This window comes from Primulina huaijiensis, chromosome 3, assembly GCF_012295235.1.
Source record: "Primulina huaijiensis isolate GDHJ02 chromosome 3, ASM1229523v2, whole genome shotgun sequence".
Lineage (NCBI taxonomy): Eukaryota > Viridiplantae > Streptophyta > Magnoliopsida > Lamiales > Gesneriaceae > Primulina > Primulina huaijiensis.
Genome location: NC_133308.1, coordinates 29,159,263 through 29,184,913, shown reverse-complemented (window position 1 = coordinate 29,184,913; position 25,651 = coordinate 29,159,263). Strand labels below are relative to the sequence as shown.

Genomic DNA, 25,651 nt, shown 5'->3' with positions numbered 1-25,651 from the left:
AATGACAATATTTGTTGCTGCTTTCAACCTAATCTATTTGATTTTAGGAAATATTTCAACAATTTATGAAGTCAAATGCTCCATTTCGGTTTTTGTTATATTATTTCTTGAATTTTTTGTAACTAAATTATCAAAAATTCTAAATAAATGAGGATATAAAATGAAAAAAAGGGGAGAGGGGACAAAGTGTTTTTCATGATATTGGTGTGAAATACCCAACTTTCGACGCTGGAAGGACCTCATTTTATTGGATCAAGATCCAGCTTCCCCACAACAGAGGTGCTATGCACTATTAAAAAAATCTTTTTTTAAAAATAAAATTAGTATTTTTATATTTTAATTATTTTAAAATCAAAATTATATTTTTTGTATTAAAAGATGTGATTAATAATCCAATTTAAAGTTACAATTTTATTTTTGGTTACAAATATATATTGTGATGGTAAAATGACGTCTCTCTTATTACTTTTTCTTTTATAATTTTTCAACTTTTTTTTATAAAAAATGTTAATAAAAATTTAATTTTTTTGTTACAAATATGTGATTAATAAAATTTTAAATTCTAAATAAAAAATTAACAAGATAAAAAAAAGAGAAAATAGTTTTTTTAAAAAGAACTATAATATTAAAAAAAATGAATGTACCGTTGTGGATATAAGAAATAATCCAATTAAAAAAATGTACAAAAAATTTAAAAAAGTTAAACCTGTCGAACAATTAAAAATAATACCAAAAAATTGACACGATATGAAAAGAAAATTATCTTGTATAATTTTTCTTGTTCTAACGCTTAGTCTTTTTTAATTTTTTTTACATTTTTTTTTTTGAAAATTGGATTATTTCTTAAATCTCTAAGAAAAGAAAAAATACTTTTTGTATTTAAAACTTTAAAAAAGAATGAGAAAAATTTTAAATGCAAAAAGGGAGAAAATAGTTTTTCAAAATAATTAGAATAAAAAAAAAGCCAACAAGATCATTATTTTTGTTACAAATATGTGATTAATAAAATTTTAACTTCTAAATAAAAAATTATGAAGATAAAAAAAGGAGAAATAGTTTTTTAAAAAGAACTATAATATAAAAAAAAATTGAATGTACCGTCGTTTTTTCTTGTTCGTTCGGAATCACATATTTGTAACAAAAAATTAAATTTTATTAATATTTTTTTAAAAAAAAAGTTGAAAAAATTATAAAAGAAAAAGTACTAATAGAGACGTAATTTTACCCCCACAATATATATTTGTAACCAAAAATAAAATTATAACTTTAAATTAGATTATTAATCACATATTTTAACATAAAAAATATAATTTTAATTTTGAAATAATTAAAATGTAAAAATATCAATTTTTTTTAAAAAATAAGTTTTTTTTTAATAGTGCATAATACCCTGTGCTGTGGGAAACCCGCAGAAGAGGATCTTGATCCCATTTTATTGTAGTTTTTTTCTTTTTTTGTGAAAGTTTGAGCAATACATGTTTAACGGACCGGTTCGACCCCAAATCAGATAAAAAAACGACCCACTAAACCAGGATCCAGTTCCCCATAACCAGTTCCGGAACCGTCCCAAATCAATTAGTGAATGGATCATCACGGTTTTTCACGTATGGATCCGGTTCTGGTTCCGAATCGGATTCGATGCCAAATTGCAAAAACAATTTGGTTATGGTTGTTTACCCCACGCTATATTTTTTTAAAAAAAAAACTACCTTGGAACGGAACCGGTGAGAATCGGTTCCAACACAAGTTGATCCAGAACCCGATCGAAACCGGAACCCTGTAAGGTCCGTTAAGCATGCCTCTTGAGCATGAAGTAATTTTTTTGTTAAATATATTTTGTGCAAAGTTTATTCAATATGTTGGATTTTTTTCTTGTGGAGACATTACATACACGAGAAATTTATACCACGAATAAATTCGATCTCCTAAATATAATAAACTTGTATAAAAGAGATAAACCAAAGTAGTGGAAGTGTTTTTATAACCTCTCTTTGTTGCACTTGCACAGAAAACCTTTTATCATCCTTTGCTCAATGAAATGAGACAGAGATATTTAAAATGTCGATCACCCTTATTTTCTTCATTGTCTGTTCTCTGATGCATGCAACAATGGCAGATCCTCGACTTCAGCTCGTTTTCAAGCGATGTGAGCAAAACATGGCGCAGAACGTTTCGCAATTCAACGAGAACTATTCCAAGGTCATTGCATCAATGCAAGATGGAATGGTGGAAAACAAATTCGCCACAGGACAAGCGGGCTTACGCCCCAACCGCGTGTTTGTTCTGGCTCAATGCATGGAGGATTTGTCGAGAGAAGAATGCGAAACTTGCTTTACGTCCATTAAGACGCAGATTCCAGGCTGCCTCCCTCATATCAGCGCCCGTGTTTTCTATGATGGTTGCTTCATAAGGGTTGAAAACTATAGCTTTTTTCGTGAATCAATATCAAGATACGGTTATGAGGTGATTTCAGGATTACCCTTATTGTTCTTGGATTTTCCGAAGAAATTGTGAAGTAGAACGTTACCAAATTCTGTGAAATTTCCGCATGGATGATATCAAATAGTTCAAATGGCCTAATTTTGCTTTCCTGTTCCTGTTCTTTTCATCTTCTTTCATGATCTGATAATATGATTGTTTTCCAATTTTCGTTGCATATCATCCCTAAAGACGAGATGTAGCGATGCCAAGGACATCCGTAGCCAGACTTTCAAGAATCTTGTGACACGAATGATGGATAAGTTAGTGCAGAAGGCACCGGAAAACCATGGGTATGCAGAAGGGCAAGAAATATCAGCTGGCTTTATAACATCGGCATATGGAATGACTAATTGCTGGAGAACTTTGAATCAAAGTTCATGCAGTGAATGCCTGACAAATGCTAGAATAGGAATCTTAAAATGCTTGCCCTCAGTTGAAGCACGAGTTCTGCATGTCGGTTGCTATTTACGTTACTCGGATTCTGAGTTTGTTAATAAGCCAGACTCGTCCTCAAGCAAAGGTTAGTTATGCTCAGTTTAAGACATTGCTTCGGTTTTTCGTTGAGTAGAAAGCTGCAAAATTTCATCCATTCTAATGTTTCAAATTTTATATGCAGATTCTGTTTTCTTTTTTCTTTCAGCAATTATCGGCTCGGTTGGGATATGCCTCACAGCTATTCTCGTAGGATATTTTGTGTCTACAACTATTTATGCGAAGCAATTCAGACAACATGAGAAACAAAAAAATGGTATGTAACATGTTAGTTTGGATTTTTGTGGCTGGCGTATCTCTTGGTTCTTTAAGCTATAACCTTGTCGAACAAATTTAAGCTGTAAAATTCTCAAAGAATCCTGTGCTCTAAAGAAATGCAGATGGTGTCAGATACCATAAACAGAAGTTTGCAATTCAAGTACTCAACATTAGAAACAGCTACAGAAAACTTCAGAGACTCCCACAAGATTGGGCAAGGAGGATTTGGTGAAGTATATCAGGTGTATATTTTTCTAAATTACTCTTCGTACTTGTGTATAGGCTAATGGATTCATTTCCTCTGTTTCCTCGAGGTATTAGGGTACCTTACAAGATGGCCGAGAAATCGCCATAAAACATCTGTTTCTAATAGAGAACACTCGAAACCAAGAAATAAGCGATGAGATAGACATTATAGGACAAGCCCATCATCCAAATTTGGTTCGGTTTCTTGGTTATTGCTTCACATATACTGATGGATACCTCGTCTATGAATACCTTCCAAACAAAAGCCTTGACCTCATACTGTTCGGTAAGCGAAACAGGATTGTATAATGTTGACTAAAGATCTTGTTTGGAAAATAAAAAGGTTGTTTTCTTTCTATTGAGACCTTGTCTGTGATGCAAATGGAAGAAAGATCAAGAGAGAAAGAAGGAATTAACTTGGAAGAAAAGGCTTGGAATAATCACAGGAACGGCGGAAGGTCTTCAATATATGCACCAAGATTGCCAGGTCCAAATCATCCACAGAGACATAAAAGCAAGTAACATCTTGTTAGACATGAAGCTAAGACCGAAAATTGGGGATTTCGGTCTAGCAAGATTCAATTCAACAGATCAAATGGAGGGAATCCCCGCCATTGCAGGCACATTGTAAGCTTTTCTTTTTCTTTTCCTTACCATACTTCTCTTTTGAAATGACTTCTTCTTATATATGTGTATGCAGCGGATACATGGCTCCCGAATACCTCGTCGAAGGGCGATTAACTGAAAAAGTAGACGTATATAGCTATGGGGTTCTTGTACTCGAAATAATAAGTGGCGAACGGAACAATAAATATCAGCATGATGACAGTCTAGACACGCTCGTCACCATGGTCATAATCACCCAAACAGCATAAAAAACTCTTCTTTATCATATGATTTGGTTTATATATATATATTTATAAGGGTACTTGGACAATAATGCAGGCATGGAAGCATTATCAAATAGATAAGGTGGCAAGTATAATAGATTCAATGCTTGGCATTGAAGATTTCAATGAGGTGCAAAGAATTGTTGAGATTGCTTTGTTGTGTACTCAAGAATCGCCTGATTTGCGTCCGACAATGGGGAGAGTGGTCGAGTTTCTTGCTGAAAAGGAATTGATTTTGCCTGCTCCGACCAGGCCTCCCTTCGTGCAAGAATCTTAAAACTCATTTCTGTGTATGAAATCTTTAGGGTCAAAATCAAGAAAGTAAGATTTAAAATTTTTGTACATATTATTTGTCGTGGTCGAGTACATATCATTCCATCTATTTTAATCCCGTACATCCTTTGATTTAATCACACTGCTTGGTTTGTGGGATGAGGGTGGTTGGGGTGAAAATGACTGGTTTTGTTTAGAAGCAAAAAAATCTATTGTAACTTTCAAATTTTTGTTCTTACATGGAAAAAAAAATAACACTTAAAATTTTATATACAGTGTTGTAATATAATATCACAAAATAGTCTTTCTAGTGAATGGGTATAGTTTTGTACTAAAAAGTAGTAATTATGTTGAGAAAAAGTGAAAAATTAAATTTCCTCAAAAATAAATGTTTAAAAGTAATTTCGAAAAATAAAGACCGTATTAATTATTATATATAGATAGAAAACACATGATTATTGGTTTGTCTGAATATCTCCTACTCTTTCTTTATTCTTTGTAATCGATGATTCGCACAGAAATAAATCTGACTATTATTTAACTCACTTCTTAAATAGATAATATAAATTTGAGAGGAAGTTTTATGTAATATTCAAAGTTAGTTTGATTTTTTTTTTAAATTATGATATGTAAAATATATGCAATCAAACCCTCTTATTTACATATACTAGGAATGTACACGTGCGATGCACGTAGGAAACTAATAATGAAAAATATAATCAGTAGAATTAAATAATATTTAAAGTCGTTTGAATAATATCATGTTTATAAGTATTTATCCATCTAAATATATCAAAACACAATACATAAAAATACATCATGACAATAAATCATATATATTCACTTATTTATATGACATTTTTCAATCCGCGATATAATACAGCTCTCTTAAATGATACATCAGCAAAAATAATTTTCATTCAAATATCATTCAAAATGAAAAAAACAAGAAAAATAAAATTAACAGAATAGTGAATTTTACCAAAATCAAAACTAAAATTTACTTAAATAGAGTACACATAAACAAACGTCAAATAAAATTCTCTTAATTTACTAAATTATCATAATAATGTTAAAATAAAATCATTAGACTTGTTATTAAGATAAATATCATTTTTGCTTTTGCTTTTGCTAACTTTTAACATATTGCGGATTTTATTTAATTTCTATGTTTTTTAAGAATACATATTATAGATAATTAATTTTATATCAGAATCAATCATTTATAAATTAATATTGATGATTGATAATTTAAGAGAAATAAAATTTTAACATAATACCACTCAAATAAATATATATAGTAAAAAACATATATAAATAAAATAATATGTAATACTCAATTAAAAAATTTTATATGTAAAATTGTATATATAACAAAGATAATAAACTATCAATATAATTTATATTTATTACAAGGATTATATATTGATTAAATTTTTTTTAAAGATTATATCATAAATTTAGTTTAAAATTTAGGGAGAAAAAAAAAGAATGTATATTAATGTCCAAATATATCTAAGATGGACAATGAATCACAAAAATTGACTAAGAAATGTAAATAAATAATTTTTTTACATAAAATTTAGAAAATAAAGAAGAATGTGAATTAATGTCCAAATCTATCTAAGATGGACAATTAATCATATCACAAAAAAACCTTAAAAAGGCAAATTAATTTAATTTGCTAACTTAAATGAACGATGAAATGTAAAAAAATAATTTTTAGGCATAAAATTTAAGAAATAAAGAGAAATGTGTATTAATGTCTAAATTCATTTAAGATGTACAATGAATTATAAAAAAAACCCTTAAGATAATCTAATAATTAATTTAATTGATTAACTTAAATCAATAAAGACATATTAAGAAATTTATAATTGAAGGGATACATTTATATTTACCTTAGATATATATATAAACTCGGACGGGAGTCTTCATAATATTAGTGCCCCTCACCGAGAAGTTATAGAGACTTGTAACTTCCGAAGGTTAGTCTTCCAATTCTTCGAATATTTCTCACCAAATATCCCAAATTTAAGCATCAAGCCCTAACCCCTTTTACCAATTTCAGTTTTTTTTAACGATTATATGACTTTATACGTTTGATTGTGTGCTCAGATGAATAGTAATGTGGCGTCGCAGTTCATGGACAAGCAGATCATGGACCTATCCAATTCTCAGACCACAGCCGCTACTATGAACAGCGGCGGCGGTAACAATGAATTTATCGATTTCATGAATCGTTCTGATGAGAAAAGAGATGGCATCGTCCCGAGCTACGATTTCATGCCGATTCTTCCCGGCGTTGGGTCGTCGTCTCCTCTTCCGTCGACGAATCACGTGTCTAAGTTTGATTCTGGTGTAGAAGATTCTTCTCTCAGGACCTGGAATTCTCTTGATTCAAAAATTAATGTTTCTTCAAACGCAGTATTTTCTCTAACCCTTATTAGTTCCTATCTCTCTCCTTTTTTTAAAAGAGTGGGTGTTGGTTTGAATCAATCTGAATTATCTATATTGGATTCTTTGCCGTATTATGTTTTATTCTTTGAATTTAGAATAGGTGGATGGTAATAGCTTCCATAACAAGTAATCACTGCAGTTAGGTGGTATCGGGAGTTTTTGGATGGTTTAACTTGCTACTTGTGTGTTTTTTGGAATTGTTATTTATGTTTTATTGTTGGATGTGTTGTTTTAGTTTTTTCTTTTTCCATCTTTTTGTGTGAATGATGATTCTCTTTCGATTACGTTGGCTGATTGGCTGTTGATCCTAAGGATTCTAGAGAACAAGTTGCTGCTTTTTTATGGGTGTGTAGGTACAGGAAGACATGGTCTTTGATCTTGCACGCATTTAATTCTTAGTCTAAATCTCACGAAAATTTTCTTTTTGGGTTGTTTGTTTAGAACCACAATTCTCTGGATATTGATGAGCCTGCCAAATTCGAATTGGGGCAGAGTCAAACACCTCTCAATGCATCTTTGAGTGCGTCTTTGGTTTCCGAGATTGATAAGACAGTGAAAAAGTACACAGATAATCTTATGCACACTATGGATGGTGTGAGTGCGCGGTTATCCCAATTGGAAACAAGGACTCGTAAGCTTGAAAATTCTATGGATGATTTGAAGGAGTCTGTTGGGAACAACCTTGGGGTCATCGATGGGAAACTGAGACAAATGGGCAATATTCTTAGAGAGGTACTTCTCTATATTTTCCTTTTTATGTACATTTTTTAAGTGACAATAGGTACCGGTTTGTCATCAACTTATTTGATGACATGTGAGTTTGATATGTTGAATGACATTAACTTATGGTACTATAGAGTATAGCTTTTTTTATCTTCTCGATTGCCTGCTAAGTACACACAGAAATTTTAGCTACTATTACATGTAATGAAATTAGTCAAAGATATTTTTCATCCAATCCTGCTTGATTCTGATCAATTTTTTTGTAAAACTAGTCAATGAATTAGAGAATTGGGTTCTCTTTTTGGTTTGGGGTACAGTACAATTTTCAATGTCTTACACAATATATCTGAGTGAAGACTTAGAGTTAAGAGTGTCTTGTGGGTGAGCTTTGGTCTAAACCTTTCCTTTTAGCATGTTAAAACTGTTTGATTAACTGTATGCAACGCTTTCTGGTTATTGTAATATGTCTGCAGGTGCAAACTGGTGTACAGGTGATAAGTGAAAAACAAGAAAGAGTGGGTGAACTACCAGCTGCTAAGCTGCAGTCTCTGAATTTGGAACAAGTCGAGAGCCAAAACCTTGCACATACTGAACTGACCCAATCAGTTGCTTCTGCTAACCAGCAGTTCTCCACGGTTTCTCTTACACAGCCACCTCCAAGCTTCCCTCCACCGAATGCTCCGCCGCCGCCGCCGCCGCAACAAAACTCAGAGTCTCATGTTCAGTTTCCTAACCAGTATTCACAAAACCAAACTACTTCTGTTCCTCAGCAAGAATCTTATTTTCCTCCATCTAGCCAGACTCCTCAACTGCAGTATCAAGTACCTCTACCACCCCTGCAGCACCAGCACCAGCACCAGCACCAGCTTCAGCCGCCTCCACCACATCACCAACATCAGCCCCCTCCACCTCCTCAACCACACTCTCAGCCCCCTCCACCTTCTCAACCACACTCTCAGCCCCCTCCACCTCCTCAACCACACACTCGGCCACTTCCACCACCTCAACTACATCCCCCATTCTCTGCAATTAACACATCCCTACCTCAAACACAATTGAGTCATCACTCCGAAGAAACACTGTATGGACCTACCCAAACTTATCCACCTGGCATTCGCCTACCTTCTCATCCCTCGGTTGGAGTTCCTCCCCCTCAACAATTATATAGTCTAACCCAAAATGCTTATGAGCCTCAATCTAGCAGGCCTATTCCAGGATATTCTCATCCATTTGGTCAATCAGCAGGTCATGTTGAACCATATCCTTACAGCAGCTCACAATCACAGTATGGTGGTAGTGACTCGCCAAGGAAACCACAGCAACCTCCTAACGCTGGCGGACTTGGTGGTGGAAGTGGTTATCCTCAGCTACCTACTACTCGAATATTACCTCAAGCAATCCCTACTGCCTCTAATGTTGGTGGGTCTGGGTCTGGGTCTGGCGGCTCCGGGAACAAGGTTCCTATTGATGATGTGGTTGAGAAAGTGACACATATGGGATTTCCAAGAGACCAAGTGAGGGCCACAGTCCGGAAATTGACAGAGAAGGGACAACCAGTAGATTTAAACGTGGTACTCGACAAGTTGATGAATGACAGTGAAGGCCAAGCTCCTCGGGGATGGTTTGGCCGGTAACGGATTCTGCTGCTTTATGCTGGTGTAATCATGAATTCACTTGTTTCTGGGCTATCTGGAAAAGACAAACTTGTTCCTGTTTTGATCCATCTATGTCTGGCTTTTTATTTTCTCATGTTTTTGTTAACAGTGCTTGTTGTGCTAAATTTCTTCTTGTGTTTGATTTGTTATTTTTTTAGTATATTTATGTACATTATACGTTCCTTACGATCTTTATCTACATTTGAGCATCAATGAAGAAACCTACAAGTTGTCGATCTTGTGTTTTTTACAACATTTCTTCTTTACTAGCTTAAATTTATCCGACCCTATGTAAAAAACATTCAATTTGAAGCTCCTGGATGGACCCAATTGAAGCTTCCAGGGCAAGCACCCTTCGGCCCGTTGTGGACACAATTACATCTGGAAGGCGCTATGTAAGTAAACTCATTTAATATTTATGGACGTCATATTCAATTTGTTAGCAAATTAGAACTGTAATTGACACCCAACGACATCCATCTCAACAAAAAAATTTGGTCATATCGGTTTAGGTTAAACGGAACCTCTTATTTGGATCGTGTTCCACAATCTGAACGAAAAGAGTACCATATTGAAGATCCAGAAGGGAATTGTGTCATTCAAAGGAGTTTGCAAGTTTGTCACTTCTGATTAATAATCTGTTTTGGGTTACGAGGACAGTAAGAGAGAGATTGATAGATTCTTTCTCCTTCATTTACTTGATAGCTGCACCACTTGCTGAAATGTTCAAAATTTTGCTTGCCAACTGATGGGAAATGCAAATTGTGGTTTCATGAGAAAATGGGTAATAAAAACATGGAAATTTTCGTTCAATTTTTAGCTAACATGGCTTATTGTTTAGCTTCGACACCTGATTATCGCAATTTATATGGATTGTTACATTCTTACATTCTATCTGTGCATACCACCTTTCAATATGTTGACCGGGGGCATTGTCAAACGAAAGGCATATTAAACCATGTTTGCACAATTTTCAGAGAGTACATTTATATTTTTGGCTGCATGCCTTCATCTCATCTCAGAGGTTCAGTTGATGAAAATATATTTGCAAAGACTTGTCAGAAAAATATAAAATTTTCAGTCAACATTGAAGTGGCAGCAACTGACAAACCCGGGGTTAGTTTGTGGGTTTATTTTTAAAGAAAAATTTATTTTCTTAGGGAATAAAGAAGTATAACAAAAGTCCAGCTGCACTAGGATGAGATTGTTGTCATGGTACTTGATCTACCCTTCCAATCCATGAAAATGCATATACCGTTGCAGAAGGAAAAGTTGATCCGACAAAAAGAAGGGGAATTCAGAATGGAATAAGAACTTTATGCAGAAGAATGTTGGCAGGCTAGAAAAGGTCTGGATTCTCTACAGCAGAAATTTATTAAATTGTTCAGTTTGTCATGGAACAATTGGCCTCGGTTTCTTACTTGACCTGTGTCATGCCATATGGTGTAAACATAACACACATACAAGTACAGTGTTCAACATCTTTTACTATTTAACTAAGGATATTAACTGCTTGGTTCGATGGTATGGCTTATTCCATTTACCGGATCCATTCTCAACTAACTTTGATCGGTCACGTGTATTTCATATAGCGACTTCCATATAGGTCTTCTATTAAATGATAAATGCAAAGTAGATTGATGAGAACATCGGCAGAAAAATAGCAGTTCATGACAAGAGTAAAGCACATGTATCTGATTGTTCAGATAGACTCCCAGCAGAATGATATTCGAGCACCTCAGGTGCCCCCACCTGGGGAGAAGATGATGTCATATTCTCAGATTAGAGCTTTCATGGCCAAGAGAATTGAAGAGTAGATCATATATGGGTTAGTGCATACATGATCTTGAAAGAACAAGGTATATATGTGCGCATTATTGTTCTCAATATTGTTATTCAGGTTCAACCTTCAATGTAATTGAACATGGCCAATTATGTACTATGCAAAAACCATTCAACGAAATAAGAAAAATAAAATGATAGATATAGAAACTTGGAAGATGGAGAAAAGGTCACGTAGCAGTAAATCCAAATATAAAAATGCAATTTTGTTGTGGAAGACATACAGCGCTTACCCAAAACAACACAAGTCATTGTAATAAATGTCATAAAGGCTCAACTAACCACCAGTCCCATGTCCCCCAAATAACAAAAGCGGCAAACAGCGAACGATAACCAGTAACTTGCAATGTTATGAGTGAGAGCAATAACTAAATTCATATAAAAACAACTTTACCATTGTGTGCACATCACAAATAACTAATACTTTTGAGTCACACAGTAACTCTATTATTTCATGCTGATTTATCACAACTAGCGGACGACTTACATGCAACAAAATAGTTAACGTATGTGAATTTTAATGGTTAACAGGTTAGGTTGATTCAGAATCAATTCAGAACCAAAAGTTCAATTCAATAACTATTTGACCATAATACAACTTTTATATCAAGTAATAAATGTTGTTCAAAATAGATACAGTTTTGCAACTCAATGGTACAGGTAATCACACACATCTTCATATGATATTGTCCTAAATAGCTGCTAATATATGTCCTAAATAGCTGCTCATTGTCTTCATCATCAGCCGTACCATCATTACATAAATTCAGATCTGTTTTGCCAATTGTTTGAGAAAATAATGAATAAACGATAACATTTACCATAAAAACCTATATGGCAGGTCCCCATACAATGAAGCATGAATTTCTGACAGGTGTTGATATCATATGTTAACCCGTTAGAGTCAATTCTCAGGCTTTACATGCTCACACATAGGGAGCATGAATGAAATTTCCAAAAGTTTGGAGATGTCACCATGCCATAGTTCATAAAAAATAAACCATCTCATTTGGTTCAGCTATTGTTATTATTTTTTAATAACCAAAAATGGAGTCGATGTTTTATTTTTCTATTACACCCCAGATGGAAATATAATTTGAAAATGTTAAGGTTCTCTCCTAGGTATGGGAAACACATTCACCATTACATTCCTTTCCAGATTAAAAAAAAAAAGGTAATTTCAGCAACATTTCAAATCATCTCAACACAATCAATCACCTAATCAGAGTAGATATGAGTGAAGGCAAACCAGATTTTGAATGAAGAGGCATCCACTAATCAAAATCTCCGGCCAACACTGCCTTTGATCAATTAGGCCATATTCTTGTATCTTTGACCTTGATATCAACTTCAAAAGCTGCATCAATCCCAAGTTCTTTAATCAGAAACCCGATATCATCCTTCTGTTCAACATCTCAAGCATCAGATTCATCATCAAACTCCCCAACAATGACATCATTCTTAGCATTACTCACTGGAAATTCATCAATTTCCTTATTCTGTTGTATCTGATCAAACCAACCAGTCCAGCCACCCTCGTCGGCTGTTGTCGAGGTCTCTTCACTGATAAGTCTCTGTCTCTGTTCTTCTTTCTCTAGCAATGTTGACCATCCAAATGCACCATCTTCCCCTATTTTGGCACCATTACTACTCCAAAAGTGTTCAATTATTTTTGCAAATGGTTGACTTTCTGCATAAACATCGGACATTCATCTTCTTCCAAAACTGGAAATAATTGTTTTCACTAATCCCTCCAGACTAACAGTAATCAAAACTCCACCTCCAACCCTCAAGAGTCAACAGCAGCTACTTCACACATCCCACTCTTAACATTCTCTACCACTCAACGGTATCTAGACAGCAATGTATGAATCCTTTGCACTTTATACTCTGTTGTGGAAGAAAGTGCACATGACTTAAATCTATATTAGAATATATTTATAAAAGAAGGTGCAGTTAGATTTAAATCATGTGCACTTTCTTTTCTTAAAATTTCCCGTGGGCCTAGGAGACTTCATCATATCTTGTTTTATTCTATAATTTGAAGGCATTCCAAACCATCACGGAAAAAACATGTTTTGCAAATGCACATATGCGTAAATGATTCAGCATAGAGCAAAATAAACTTTTCTTTGTAATGTAACCACAAAATATATTTAGTGAAACCCAATTTAACCAATGTAAATGAAGAAATCAGATGAACAAAATTCCAGAAAGAGGAGAACTCATAAAGAAACAACCAAAAGTTTCAATTTTTCGTTAAAGTACAAAAAATAAGCATATGGATAAGAGATGTAAATAATTTTCAAGTGGTATTTAATGGATCAATGCCTATAACTACACAAAAAATAAGCCTCACAAATAGAAAAAAATATAGCACATATTTCTATATATATAAAAAAAGATGGATACAAATTAGAAAATATTTGAAACTCGTAATTATGAAACAAGAAGCATAAAGAAACACACTAATGTTTTATTCAGAAAAATGGTCATCAAACAATCCAAATACTGAAATATTAAAAAACATGTCTAAGAGCCCATGAAGAAAACAACAAACGGCTGCACTGCATTACATATCTACTTGAAATCACAAAATAACAATAAGAAAAAAATTCACTACTAAAAAAAAAACACACAACTATTATACAATAAAAAAAAGAACACAGCAGATTGTTTAAAAGAACACCGCCACAACAGAAAACCCAAAACAATCACCAACATAAAACATAGAAAATGCCTGCCACGATCGGATTTTTCCGGTCATGTTTCAATGTGTAAGACAAGACCGCGTTAGATTCAGTTCCACTCTTATTGTCGTTTTGCCCCTTTATCCACCCTCGAGAAGAAGGATTTTCCTTTTCTTAAATCCATACAGAGATGATCACATATCAGACAACCAAAAAAATAAAAATGAAAAAAGAAACAAATAATTCACACACTCGGTTTGGATAATAAAATTTCCTTCCACCACCTAGAAAAACAACCATGCAGGAGAAATTCGATGAAATTACCTTGAAAAGTTCAGTAAGCTTGCTTGCCATCTCCAGATTTGACAAATTGGCTGGAATCTTATTCTTCTCGCAGAGACTCCATCTCAAAAAATCTGATGGAGCACAAATCAAGTCAAGATTTTGCTACAACATTAGGGAAAAAAATAACATATCTAAAAACTACGCAAAATAAAAACCGTGAAGGAAAAAATGTGCATGGTTTCAGAGTTGAATTTGTTTGCTGTTCCTTTTAACCGTGATATCTTCTTGGTGATATACTGCTGAATTGTTTTGAATTTTTGAAACAACGGTTTTCCAGAATTTCAACACTAAAATTCCCAAAAGATAAAAGGATAAAAACAAACCAACCCTAAGCTTCTCCAACGTACCTCCACGACATCAATAAAACATTATAATATGAAATATCACAAAATTTACTAAAAACCCTAAATATTTAATCAAAGCCCAGTAATTCAATTAAGATGATGAATTAAACAAACAATAAAATAATAGATATCAACAACATACCACTTATATCTATAGCTTCATATTCCATAGAAAAACGGTTCCAAAACGATTCTCAAATTTCCTCAATCCGACAGAGATATATTCGTTAAAAATCCTTTGTTTTCTTCACAATAATTCGAAAGAACACCGATACAGAATTTGAAGCGAAGGTGTAAAATCCTGGAGCAGCGAAAATCGAAATGCGTTTGTATAGATGTGAACAGTTGAAAAAGAGAATGAGAACATTGAGTGAGGAAATAGGAGGAAAATGAGCCTGAGAGGTTTCTCAAACGTGGAGAATGAATCCGGTGAACGATAAAATAATACATTCAGTTTGATATTTATAATTTATAATAAAAAAATAATAATATTTTTAATATATATAATATAAAAATAAAATATCCGTATTACAAGGGTAAAAGAACTGTGCCAATTTTAGAATAAAGATAAAATACATGCATCTTTCTGTAAATAACAGAGGCCCCCCCCCCCCCCCCCCCCCCATGTCTTTGCCAGGTTTCTTCCAAGTATATATACAGGGGACTCCTACGATTTACAGCAAAACTGACAAAATCTACGCACGAAATACAGCTGCAGAGCAAAAAATATTTCAATTTGGTAGTTATTTGGGGCCCCTGCATTGCTAAGTAATCATATAACGACGCTGCATATTTTCGCGTTGAAGAAACAAGTCATCGAAGCTCAAGTTCAAATTTCATCGATTAGGTTTGATTTCGCCACCTCTCTGTCATCAATTTCAGCTGATTTTGATTTTTTGAGTTTTTTTTCCTTTTGTTACCGTGGTGATAAGTTTGATTCTGTTTCGTCCGGATTATGTGGTTGAGTTTTTGTATTAATATTAGACTTTTCGCACCTTATGCAACGGTTTCCGTTTTTTCCTCCCTGTTTTGGGATTGGTTTTTATAGCTTTAGTGCCAGTTAGGTTGTTGAAAATGTTGAATGTTAACTGGTTATTCTTTTAGCCTTTTTTTATTGAATCTTAGGGTCCCGCTGAACGCCAAATGTGGTTGTGCCTGAGATGGTTGATTCTAGTTTTTGCATGATTTAATCTGGGTGCTAGACATTTATTACATTGAAGATGTCTCCACGAACCTGTGATAGTCAATTCTGGTCCATTGCTGCTCATGTACCCACGTCTTGTCCTGTGATAAAATATTGCTTTGTTCAGTAGCCGTTTCTTTAATAGGTTGAGCTGTAAGTTTCTTAATTAAGTGCCCGGCGTCCATCAGTTCTTTCAGCAAAGAACTGTGTCAGTTCATGTGATTGATTGCATTATATTTGTTTTTTGGGTTTTCCATAACTGCCTGATAAGATCTTGACTTACTTGTTTTGTCATACGAACAAACTGATGCCGTAAATGGCTTCCAAATGGAAGTTGATATGCTGGAGTCATTTTTATTATCTAGATTCTAGTGCCATGAAATGTTTGCTTAAATTCTAGTCTCTTTAATGATTGTAATTTAGGGATGCTAATGGATTTTTTATTTCCTCATCTTTAGTAAAATTGGAAGAGTTGTGCTTGCCTTTGCTAGTAATTAGTCAGAACTATTAAAATCTAGTAAATATAAACTTTTTATCATATTGAGTTTGGGATTTGACTTATCAGCTTTGGCTGGAGTTCTGTGGGGTTGAAGAGTGATTTTTTGGTTTAATTTATGAATTATGATGTTGAAAGTCTATATATTGTTTGATATTTCAGAGAATTGGAAATGGAACTCAGATTATTGTTTGGCTTGAACCTTGTTATTATCTTTCCATCTCTAGGTGGTGGAGCTATAATTGATTCACTATAAATTAATTTTAATTGATTCACCGTAAATTAATTTTCTCTGTTTCCATGTCTCAAAGGGATATTGATCTTTTGAAGCAGAGAACAATTCAGATTTATTTTTCCCATCACTAGCATTCCATGGATCTAAAAGCTTCTTCTCAAGACCTTTCACCCTCAGATTGCGCCAGTGATTCCGAGGAGAAAGAAATCAGTGAAGGCGAGGATGAGGATGATGATCGTAACCATAAGCATCGCAAGCGAGAGACAGGCTCTGAACCACTGGATGGTGATTTTCTAAATCAAGTTTCAACAAGACCATATAGGAAAAGGAAGCCTTTTGATAATGGATTTCCTTTCAGGGAAGGAGATCCTCAATCTGGTGAAACCTCGAAAAATCATTATGGTGCCTCAGAAAGAAACTTCTCCACGAGATCTGAAAAGAGATGCACAAACAGGACCCCATTTTCTAGAGCTCCCATGGATTTTAACCAAAGAATTAGGGGAAACCAATCACTTTCAGCTGAAGCTGGCCCTATATTTGGCAGGGGAATGGAGCCTCTCTCCTGGGCTGTGCACAATTCCAGGCTTGGCATGGTTGATGTCACAACACCAATGGTCCAATCTGGACCGGTTCCTTCTGGCCTGCTTGCAGGAAGGGGACTGGCAAACATTTCTAATGCACACAGTACATCTTGGAATGTATTTGGAATGGTTCCAGGAGTACCAAATGGTGGGATTGATGGACTTCGCCACTTGGGTTTACAAGGGGCGTTGAGACAATCTATTAATCCAGCAATAAATATTGGCCTACCTCGGCAACGTTGTAGAGACTTCGAGGAGCGTGGTTTTTGCTTAAGAGGAGATATGTGCCCAATGGAACATGGTGTTAATCGTATTGTTGTTGATGATGTTCAGGTATGTGGATTGCCTAGTTGATTTTTTAAAAAATTATATTAAATTCAATCATATTCAGATTATTTTATATTCATTGGAAACAATGTTCTAAAATTCGCAAAAAGACTAGTGTCTAGGCGGCCTAAGCGGATTCCACGGTATCAACATGATAAGACGAAGTTTGGTGTATTAGGATAAGCCATTAAATCGTATTTCTTGTTGGACTTTGGTTTAGAGTCTATAAAAAAAATATTTTTCATTTTTTTAATTGAGTTTTAATTTAAACTAAAAGCCCAAAAAACTTTTTCAATAAAAAATTTCCGAAATGAAGCCCAAAAAAAAATAATATAATAATTTTCATCTGTCTAGAGCCGACTAGCACTTTTTCGGTATGGTCGGCCGGTGCCTAGCACCTAGGCAGCCGCCCAGGTCGGTTTTTAGAACACTGCTTGGAGATATATGGTTTTATGCACTCGTAAATATTCTGCAACAATGTACTGCCTGTCAATATCATATTATGTTATTGCTGGACAATATGCATGGCCTTTGTGGTTATTCAAATCAGCAATCTGTTTTCTCTCAAGCTACGAATTTCATCCGCTTGCCTTTTATTTTATCTTTTTAGAGTTTAGACTTTTATGCTAGCACCATTGTCCATGCATGTAAAGTTGGCCATAATGAAGATAACCTAAAAAATTTCAACGTCAAAGCATACGGCTACTTAGAGATAAGGAATCATCATTTGAATTTGTTCTTTTTGTGGAACCGTAGGAATAGGAATATCCCCTGGCTTTAATTTTTTACAAAGGCAAGACTACAGCCCTGCAATGTATTACCATTACTAAGGAATCAGAGGTGTGTATAATGGTCTCACTTCTCACCTATAATTCACATGCATAGTAATCACTTTAGAAATAGAGATACAATTTGTTACCACTTTGTACACGTGAATTAATATTTTAGTGAGAACTGAACTACAGAAACATTATTGAAGGTTTGAAATTGTTTCAGTCTTTCGGACTAACCTGTAACTGACTGTAGACATTATTGAAGAACTAGTTGCTTGAATACGTCGCTTTGACCACTAGGAAAATTCTGTAGGTTTTGTGTAATTTTGACATCAGATTGGAGACAGTGTACAACAAGCTGTTTCAGTTTATATTGAGACACGGTGTTATTAGGTTTCATTTGATAAATTTGGAAGTGGTGGATAGTGGGAGACCATAAAGTGCCCTACTTTTTTCAAGTTAAAAGTTAAATTTGTATAACCGAAAAAGTGACATAAGAAATAACAATGGAGCTCAAAGTTGGGCTCTTGGCTAATTTAATCCATTCATTCCTGGTGTTTCTCATCTATGATTTGGGGCAAATGGATTGTATAGTCTTCCTGAGCTACTCTCAGTTTTTGTTACGTTCTTGGACTTGGCATCTTTGAATTTTCCACTCTTAATGCATGTCTGTGTTCGTGGGGTTTAACGTGTTACCGATCACTTGCTATGATTGATATCATTGTTTAAAAATGGATAGTTGTGCACTTTACTTGGGAGTTTGGAATGCTTTTTCATGCTTCAATATAAGTTGTTTGTATTTTTCATTCAGACCTTTACTTGATTGCAAATGTTAGAACCGCTTGATTAAATATTATCCGTGAAACTGCAGAGCCTTTCGCAATTCAACCTCCCTGTTTCGCTTCCTGGCTCACAGCTTCTGGGAACTTCTGGGAATGGAGCTTTACCTGTAATTAGCACTTCCTCCAGCTCATTAGCTAAAAACAAGGCTTTTCCTGTGACAAGTGGCAGGCCTGGAATTACTGAAGATGGTTTGGGGCTGAATGGTGGTTTTGTGGGTGGCTTTGTGGCAGTGGGATCTGATGTTTATGATCCAGATCAACCTTTGTGGACAAATAATAATTCTGAAGCATCAGCATCACTACTGGCAGTTAATGGATCAAATGTTGGTGTTAAAGAGTCTTTTCTGGATATAGACCCGTCTGGTCAGAAACAAATTGAATCATATGAAGGCTATGATGAGAAACCAATCAGAAGTGCTTGCACTTCTTTATCTCAAAGTTTGTCTGGTTGGGGAAAACTAGCTAGTTCAAAAAACAGATTCGGCCAGAAAAATAAAATTGATTCTACAGGGGCATCTCCTAGATCTATTGATCGAGAAATCAGAAGTGAGGAGGTAGCTATTGTTGGTTTTGAAGCTGTGTCCCAAGGAAAGGGAATGAATGTAGATGATAATGCTCCACAAGTTGAGGAATTGTCTCTAAAGCCACATAGAGATTCAATATCTAATGTTCGGAAACCATCTCAGAAAGCAGTTCGGACTCTATTTGTTAATGGCATTCCTCTAAAAGACAACAGAAAGGAAGCCCTTCTTTCACATTTTCAGAAATTTGGGGAAGTCATTGATATTTATATTCCAATGAACAGTGAACGGGCGTTTGTTCAATTTTCGAAAAGGGAAGAAGCGGAAGCTGCATTGACGGCACCTGATGCGATTATGGGCAATAGATTTATCAAGCTTTGGTGGGCAAATCGAGATAATACTATTGATCATGGATTAAGAGGCAACAGTGGTTTACCAATAATGTCTCAAAGAAAGATAGATATTCCTGGAAGAAAAGAAAATCTTCATGCTGCAGGTGGCAAGGATGATAATGCCCATCCTTCTGTTGCTCAAGTGCCGATCTACGATCATCTCAAACCCATGGCTGCTAAAGTTTCCAAAACCCCTCCACAACAAAAGAAATCAGAGAATTTAGAGCTTTTGAAAGAAGAACTTCGTAAGAAGCAAGAGATGCTTGATCAAAAACGAAATGAGTTTCGGCTTCAGTTAGACAAACTTGTGAAACAAGTAAGCCTGATTTATTTTAGATTAATCTAGAGGAAATAAACCTTAATTTTGGACCCTCAGTTCTTTACTTCTGAAGCTGACAGATGTTTTATGTTTAGAGCATTTGCTAGAATGGGGTCTCTAGTGGTAGAGCTTGTAAATGAGCAGGGGTATGGGTGAATATGGGGGGTGATGAGTGGCATGAGAATAGTTAAAGAGCCGTGCATTCCTAGGTGGTTGGCTGTGAATGTGATTGGGAGGTACCCTCCTCTACCAGTTGCAAAATTTAATATAAAAACTATGGGATGATGGAGAAATATGTTTAGAAAAGAAGTGATATATCTCAAACAGTGTGTTCATTATCATGTTTTCTGCTTTCATTTGAATTACTATTTTCCTTCTTTATAAGTGATTAAATTCCACATCCAAAATATTATTCAGTTTCTAATATTGGTCGCAACTATTTTGCTGCTCTCAATTTTTCATTATTTGCAGTCTGCAGGTGTCAAAGATGTTACAATATCAGATCAGGCCTTTAAAAGTCTTGAAGGTGGAACACCACCTGATAATGCAAAAACTGAAACTACGAAGTTACCTGATACTCATGTGATTGCTGAGAACATTAGATCTGCTGAACATGCTGTGCAACATACTACCGCGTCAAAGCCTAATATTGTGCAGCCATCAAGCTTGAGACAAATTCGCCAACCTGCTCTGCTAGGGACACCTTTTGTAGGAAACAGATTTAAGCTGGACAATCGACCCACCACATTCAGAATTGTTGCGCCATTACCAAATGGCCTTGCAAATGTAATTTCTGGAACTCTTATCGTTTTGTTTTCCAGTTGATTGAATTTTCCATTGTTTTGCCTTTATTCCATCGAGCTGATTGACCAAATGGCCACACAAGCATACTTCTTTTTTAAGACTCGACATGGTAATCCTAGCCAAATTTATACAACCACCGTTCTTGTTACTTTTTGTTGGATTTGGAGACCAAGGAGTGGAATGTAGAGATTGATTTTTAGCCTTTTGTCTCGTCCACTTCCATAACTGTTATTAACATTGAGATTCTTCGTTAGGTTGCTACAATGAAAGAACACTTCTCTACATATGGTGATCTTTCTTCAGTGGAACTGGAGGAGTCGAAGCTTCAGAAGATCAATGATAACTCAGTGCAATCTGATGTTTCAGCTCTTATTTCATTTACAACGAGGCGTTCCGCAGAGAGGGCATTCTTGAATGGTAAATGCTGGCAGGATCACAATTTGCAGTTTATGTGGCTTGCATCTTCTAATTCCGGAAGAGAGGGTGGCAGCGCTGGTATTCCTTCAGATTCTTCTAACACGCCTTCAGAAGCTAATGCTCATGTCCAGCCTGACAGAGATGCTACCTCGATTCATTCTCAGAAAAGTGATGCCTCGGGATGTAGTGAACCCGAAAACCTGATGAAAGAAAGTGGTGAAGAATCTGTGGAAAAGAGTGGCAGCGCTGGTATTCCTTCAGCTTCTTCTAACATGCCTTCAGAAGCTAATGCTCATGTCCAGCCTGACAGAGATGCTACCTCGATTCATTCACAGAAAAGTGATGCCTCAGGATGTGGTGAACCTGCAAACCTGACGAAAGAGAGTGATGCGGAATCTGCGGAAAAAGGAGAAGATTTTCAGCCTGTTACGACCTTGGTTTCAAGCTTTAACAATGCATCATAACGTTTATGCCTTGGATGGTGGTTCGAGTTTGTACAGCAAGGTAAATTTTATATCAGATGAATATGTAATCCACATGATTTAGTTGCTGCTGAGCTGTCTTCAGTTTTCTTTCCTCATTTTTGGAAAATTTAAGAGAAATTTCTAATTACAAAACTGCCAACCATCTGCAACTCGTGGTAACCTGTAATTCGTTGTGCTATTTCCATTAATTTTTTCTGCAGCGTGGATTATAATTAAAACATTAGTAAGTTTGAATAAAGTATATGATATTTATGTATGCTATCATGTTCAATGCATGAGAAATATTTTTCCACACCCTCAGTTGGGTCACAGTCGGGAAGTAATATATTAATATCCTCCTTTTCTACATATCGCATATATTTGAGTGTAGACTTATGACTTAAAATTCGATTGTATTGCTCAAGTGGCGACGGCATTATTTAGAAGGCAAGATTGTTGGGTTAGAACCGAGTATGATTTAACTGTTCTTAAGGCGCAAGCATGAAAATATTAGTAAATTAAACCTCTCAACGTTAATCTGCTGGTAAAACTTAAAAATTATACATGAATTTTGTTATGTTAACGTAAAATCCATGTTAGCGAGTTGCAGCTGTTTCTCCACGGGTAAATAATCTTCCAACAATATACTCGTGCGATGCAGCACCTGCAATAAGACATCCGCAGAGTCATTCTCACTCCTATCGATCTGTAAATAATCGTCACTCTAAATGTGTGATGAATCACATTCGTTGATGTCCAAATGTAAAAGCTACAGATTCCGCTGCCATCTCCCAACCTGTTAGCGAAAAGGGTGACGGGCAGGTCACTCAACACACACCTGATCTCCGATCAAAATGAGTATATATTTGTAGCAGCCGCCACGTAACAAACCTAGAAACCGTAATGCCTGCATAAAAAGGAAACCCACAAAGTGATTGATACCCCTGTAAGAGCGCGGGTCATGGATGACCCGGGATATCAGATGGATTCTCAAATCGGGGTCAATCTGCAGGATGGATTCTTCTGAAGCCGGGCAGGTGCAAAACCGGGCTCTACTCCCCGGGCAACCAGACGCCCGGGATCTTATATAATCCCCCGGTAGGCATTCTAACCGGGACACCTCGATATGAGCACCACACTCGAGTACACTAGCAGAATAGGATGTGGGCGACTGTCCCATCTCTGACTTCAGGCCGATGGGTTGACAAAATCAGATGGGCTGGATGTGACCAGTATGAGATTTGACATGTCAGAATATAGGGTGTGCTCAGTCGTCCTACTATAATTAGTAGGTAGCACGGAGAACGAGGTCATCATTACTTCTCCTACTATAAATACCAGGTTATCTCTTTGCATTGGGGATTCATTCATTTTATTGTATACACTCTTACACCAATATCACAACCATCACTTGGTTACATTGGTCTTTTGTTGAGTCATTCACTGACTTAAGCATCGGAGTGGCCTTCACGAGTTTCTTTCCTTGTGTGCAGGTTACAGCTGGAGCCATATTACAGAGATATATCTTAATCACAGATATACTCTCCCTTGCTCTTATTTTCTTCATTATCTTGATAGCAGATCCGGCGGAGCACCGGATCCGGCTCGTCCATTTCACCCGGATCGCATCATTGGCGCCGTCTGTGGGAATTTGAGCTCAAGACGTAGATATGGTTTCCATTCAAAAATAAGCCCAACTCTGCTTGGCAAACATACAAGTCCGACCAGCTCGGCACTCAGATCTTATCTGTGGATTTCATATGGGCTCAAAGCTCAGCAGCTATCCCGGATTGGCATGAAGGGCATTTGCTATGCACTCAGTAGCATACATCTATATTAGTCACCTAATTTAGCTCAACCAGAGAAGTTTCACTCTATCAGAAATGAATTCAGATTCAGTATTTCCAGGTTAGTGATTTGGTTTTTAATAAAACTAATACAGCAAAATCTTGAAAGTCCGGGAGACACGAGCCCCGGCATATTGTCTTAAGACGGAGAGGTATGAGGCCCCGGCACATTCTTTAAAGTCCGGGAGACAAGAGGCCCCGGCACATTATTTAAAGTCCAGGATATATACGACCCCGGCACCTTATTTAAAGTCCGGGAGGTATCAGGCCCCGGCATATTGTCTAAAATCCAAGGCACTACACCCTGGCTCGGGGCTCCGCACCTCGACCACTCCCAAGTCCCGGGACATGTTCTCCGGTCCAAGGCTCCGCGCCTTGGTTATTTATAAGCCCAGGGTTCTCAAACCTGGCTCGGAGCTCCGCACCTCGACCACTCCTAAGTTCCGGGACATGTTCCCGGCCCAAGGCTTCGCGCCTTGGTTATTTATAAGCCCAGGGTTCTCAAACCTGGCTCGGGGCCCCGCACCTCGACCACTCCCAAGTCCCGGGACATGTTCCTCGGCCCAAGGCTCCGCGCCTTGGTTATTTATAAGCCCAGGGTTCTCAACCCTGGCTCGGGGCTCCGCACCTCGACCACTCCCAAGGCCCGGAACATGTTCTCCGGTCCAAGGCTCCCCGCCGCAGTTAGTCATAAGCACAGGGCTCTCCACCCTGGCTCGGAGCTCCGCACCTCGACCACTCCTAAGTTCCGGGACATGTTCCCGGCCCAAGGCTTCGCGCCTTGGTTATTTATAAGCCCAGGGTTCTCAAACCTGGCTCGAGGCTCCGCACTTCGACCACTCCCAAGTCCCGGGACATGTTCCCCGGCCCAAGGCTCTGCACCTTGGTTATTTATAAAAGCCCATGGTTCTCAAACCTGGCTTGGGGTTCCGTACCTCGACCATTCTTGAAGTTCAAGGCTCCGCACCCTGGTTATCTATTAAGTCCAGGGATCCGTACCCTGGCTCGGGGCTCCATACCTCGACCATTTCGAGCCCGGGAGACACGAGGCCCCGACATCTTATCTCAAGTCCATGAGACACGAGACTCCGGTTCCTCATCCCATCTCTGGGAGACATGAAGCCCCCGATGCTTTTATAAAACCAGATTGATCATCTCTTTGGGAATCCAGGCATGACTAATCGGGACAGCGAGTATGACTCTAGCCCGACTATTTAAGGGATGTGTGACGATACCCTTGTAAGAGCCCGGGTCATGGATGACTCGGGATATCAGATGGATTCCCAAATCAGGGTCAATCTGCAGGGTGCATTCTTCTGAAGCCGGACAGGTGCAAGCCCGGGCTCTACTCCCCGGGCAACCAGACGTTCGGGCTCTTATATAATCCCCCGGTAGGCATTCTAACCGGGCCACCTCGATATGAGCACCGCACTCGAGTACACTAGCAGAATAGGATGTGGGCGACTGTCCCATCTCTGACATCAGGCCGATGGGTTGACAAAATCAAATGGGCTGGATGTGACCAGTATGAGATTTGACATGTCAGAATATAGGGTGTGCTCAGCCGTCCTACTATAATTAGTAGGTAGCACGGAGAACAAGGTCATCATTACTTCTCCTACTATAAATATCAGGTTCATTCTACATTAAACACAGGTGCACACACCTATTCATACCAGCAGCAATATTTTCTCTAAAGAGCTTCATCTTTTACACCTGCTGACTTAAGCATCGGAGTGGCCACGCCGGAC

The 25,651-nt window shown here is 36.8% G+C and overlaps 3 protein-coding genes and 1 long non-coding RNA gene across 7 annotated transcripts; 3 read left to right on the top strand and 1 right to left on the bottom strand.

Annotated features, from left to right (window-relative positions):
* Positions 1-2,015: 2,015 nt before the first annotated feature.
* On the top strand, positions 2,016-4,755 carry LOC140972394 (cysteine-rich receptor-like protein kinase 46). Its single transcript, XM_073434835.1, has 8 exons — positions 2,016-2,463; positions 2,671-3,001; positions 3,098-3,229; positions 3,346-3,473; positions 3,553-3,763; positions 3,870-4,104; positions 4,178-4,328; positions 4,423-4,755. The coding sequence occupies exons 1-8, from the start codon at positions 2,059-2,061 to the stop codon at positions 4,642-4,644; spliced, it is 1,815 nt and encodes a 604-aa protein (XP_073290936.1). The 5' UTR covers positions 2,016-2,058; the 3' UTR covers positions 4,645-4,755.
* A 1,806-nt stretch (positions 4,756-6,561) lies between these two features.
* On the top strand, positions 6,562-9,712 carry LOC140974479 (uncharacterized). The gene is made up of 4 exons (XM_073437954.1): positions 6,562-6,628; positions 6,759-7,067; positions 7,542-7,832; positions 8,297-9,712. Exons 2-4 carry the CDS (start codon positions 6,759-6,761, stop codon positions 9,455-9,457), a joined length of 1,761 nt encoding a protein of 586 aa, XP_073294055.1. The 5' UTR covers positions 6,562-6,628; the 3' UTR covers positions 9,458-9,712.
* A 1,318-nt stretch (positions 9,713-11,030) lies between these two features.
* On the bottom strand, positions 11,031-15,123 carry LOC140974478 (uncharacterized). Its single transcript, XR_012174793.1, has 3 exons — positions 14,842-15,123; positions 14,335-14,426; positions 11,031-13,210 (listed from the first exon to the last, which is right to left on the bottom strand). It is a non-coding gene; the product is annotated as an uncharacterized lncRNA (long non-coding RNA).
* A 211-nt stretch (positions 15,124-15,334) lies between these two features.
* LOC140974477 (zinc finger CCCH domain-containing protein 41-like) lies at positions 15,335-22,206 on the top strand. 4 transcript variants are annotated; one of them, XM_073437952.1, is made up of 6 exons: positions 15,335-15,546; positions 16,690-17,527; positions 19,166-20,365; positions 20,840-21,154; positions 21,427-21,667; positions 21,704-22,206. In XM_073437952.1, the coding sequence occupies exons 2-6, from the start codon at positions 16,751-16,753 to the stop codon at positions 22,051-22,053; spliced, it is 2,883 nt and encodes a 960-aa protein (XP_073294053.1). In that variant the 5' UTR covers positions 15,335-15,546; positions 16,690-16,750; the 3' UTR covers positions 22,054-22,206. The 4 variants fall into 4 exon arrangements, with proteins under 4 accessions (XP_073294053.1, XP_073294052.1, XP_073294051.1 ...); XM_073437951.1 differs by having other exon boundaries at positions 15,336-15,546; positions 16,712-17,527; positions 21,427-22,206; XM_073437950.1 differs by having other exon boundaries at positions 15,337-15,546; positions 21,427-22,206.
* Positions 22,207-25,651: the final 3,445 nt, after the last annotated feature.

Bases quoted from the DNA above. Each gene is read 5' to 3' on its own strand.
- LOC140972394 (XM_073434835.1), top strand. From the start codon at position 2,059: ATGTCGATCACCCTTATTTTCTTCATTGTCTGTTCTCTGATGCATGCA. The intron at 3,764-3,869 runs GTAAGCGAAACA...AATGGAAGAAAG, and splicing joins CCTTGACCTCATACTGTTCG to ATCAAGAGAGAAAGAAGGAA. The intron at 4,329-4,422 runs GTCATAATCACC...ACAATAATGCAG, and splicing joins TAGACACGCTCGTCACCATG to GCATGGAAGCATTATCAAAT.
- LOC140974479 (XM_073437954.1), top strand. From the start codon at position 6,759: ATGAATAGTAATGTGGCGTCGCAGTTCATGGACAAGCAGATCATGGAC. The intron at 7,068-7,541 runs GTATTTTCTCTA...TTGTTTGTTTAG, and splicing joins TTAATGTTTCTTCAAACGCA to AACCACAATTCTCTGGATAT. The intron at 7,833-8,296 runs GTACTTCTCTAT...ATATGTCTGCAG, and splicing joins TGGGCAATATTCTTAGAGAG to GTGCAAACTGGTGTACAGGT.
- LOC140974477 (XM_073437951.1), top strand. From the start codon at position 16,751: ATGGATCTAAAAGCTTCTTCTCAAGACCTTTCACCCTCAGATTGCGCC. The intron at 17,528-19,165 runs GTATGTGGATTG...GTGAAACTGCAG, and splicing joins TTGTTGTTGATGATGTTCAG to AGCCTTTCGCAATTCAACCT. The intron at 20,366-20,839 runs GTAAGCCTGATT...CATTATTTGCAG, and splicing joins TAGACAAACTTGTGAAACAA to TCTGCAGGTGTCAAAGATGT.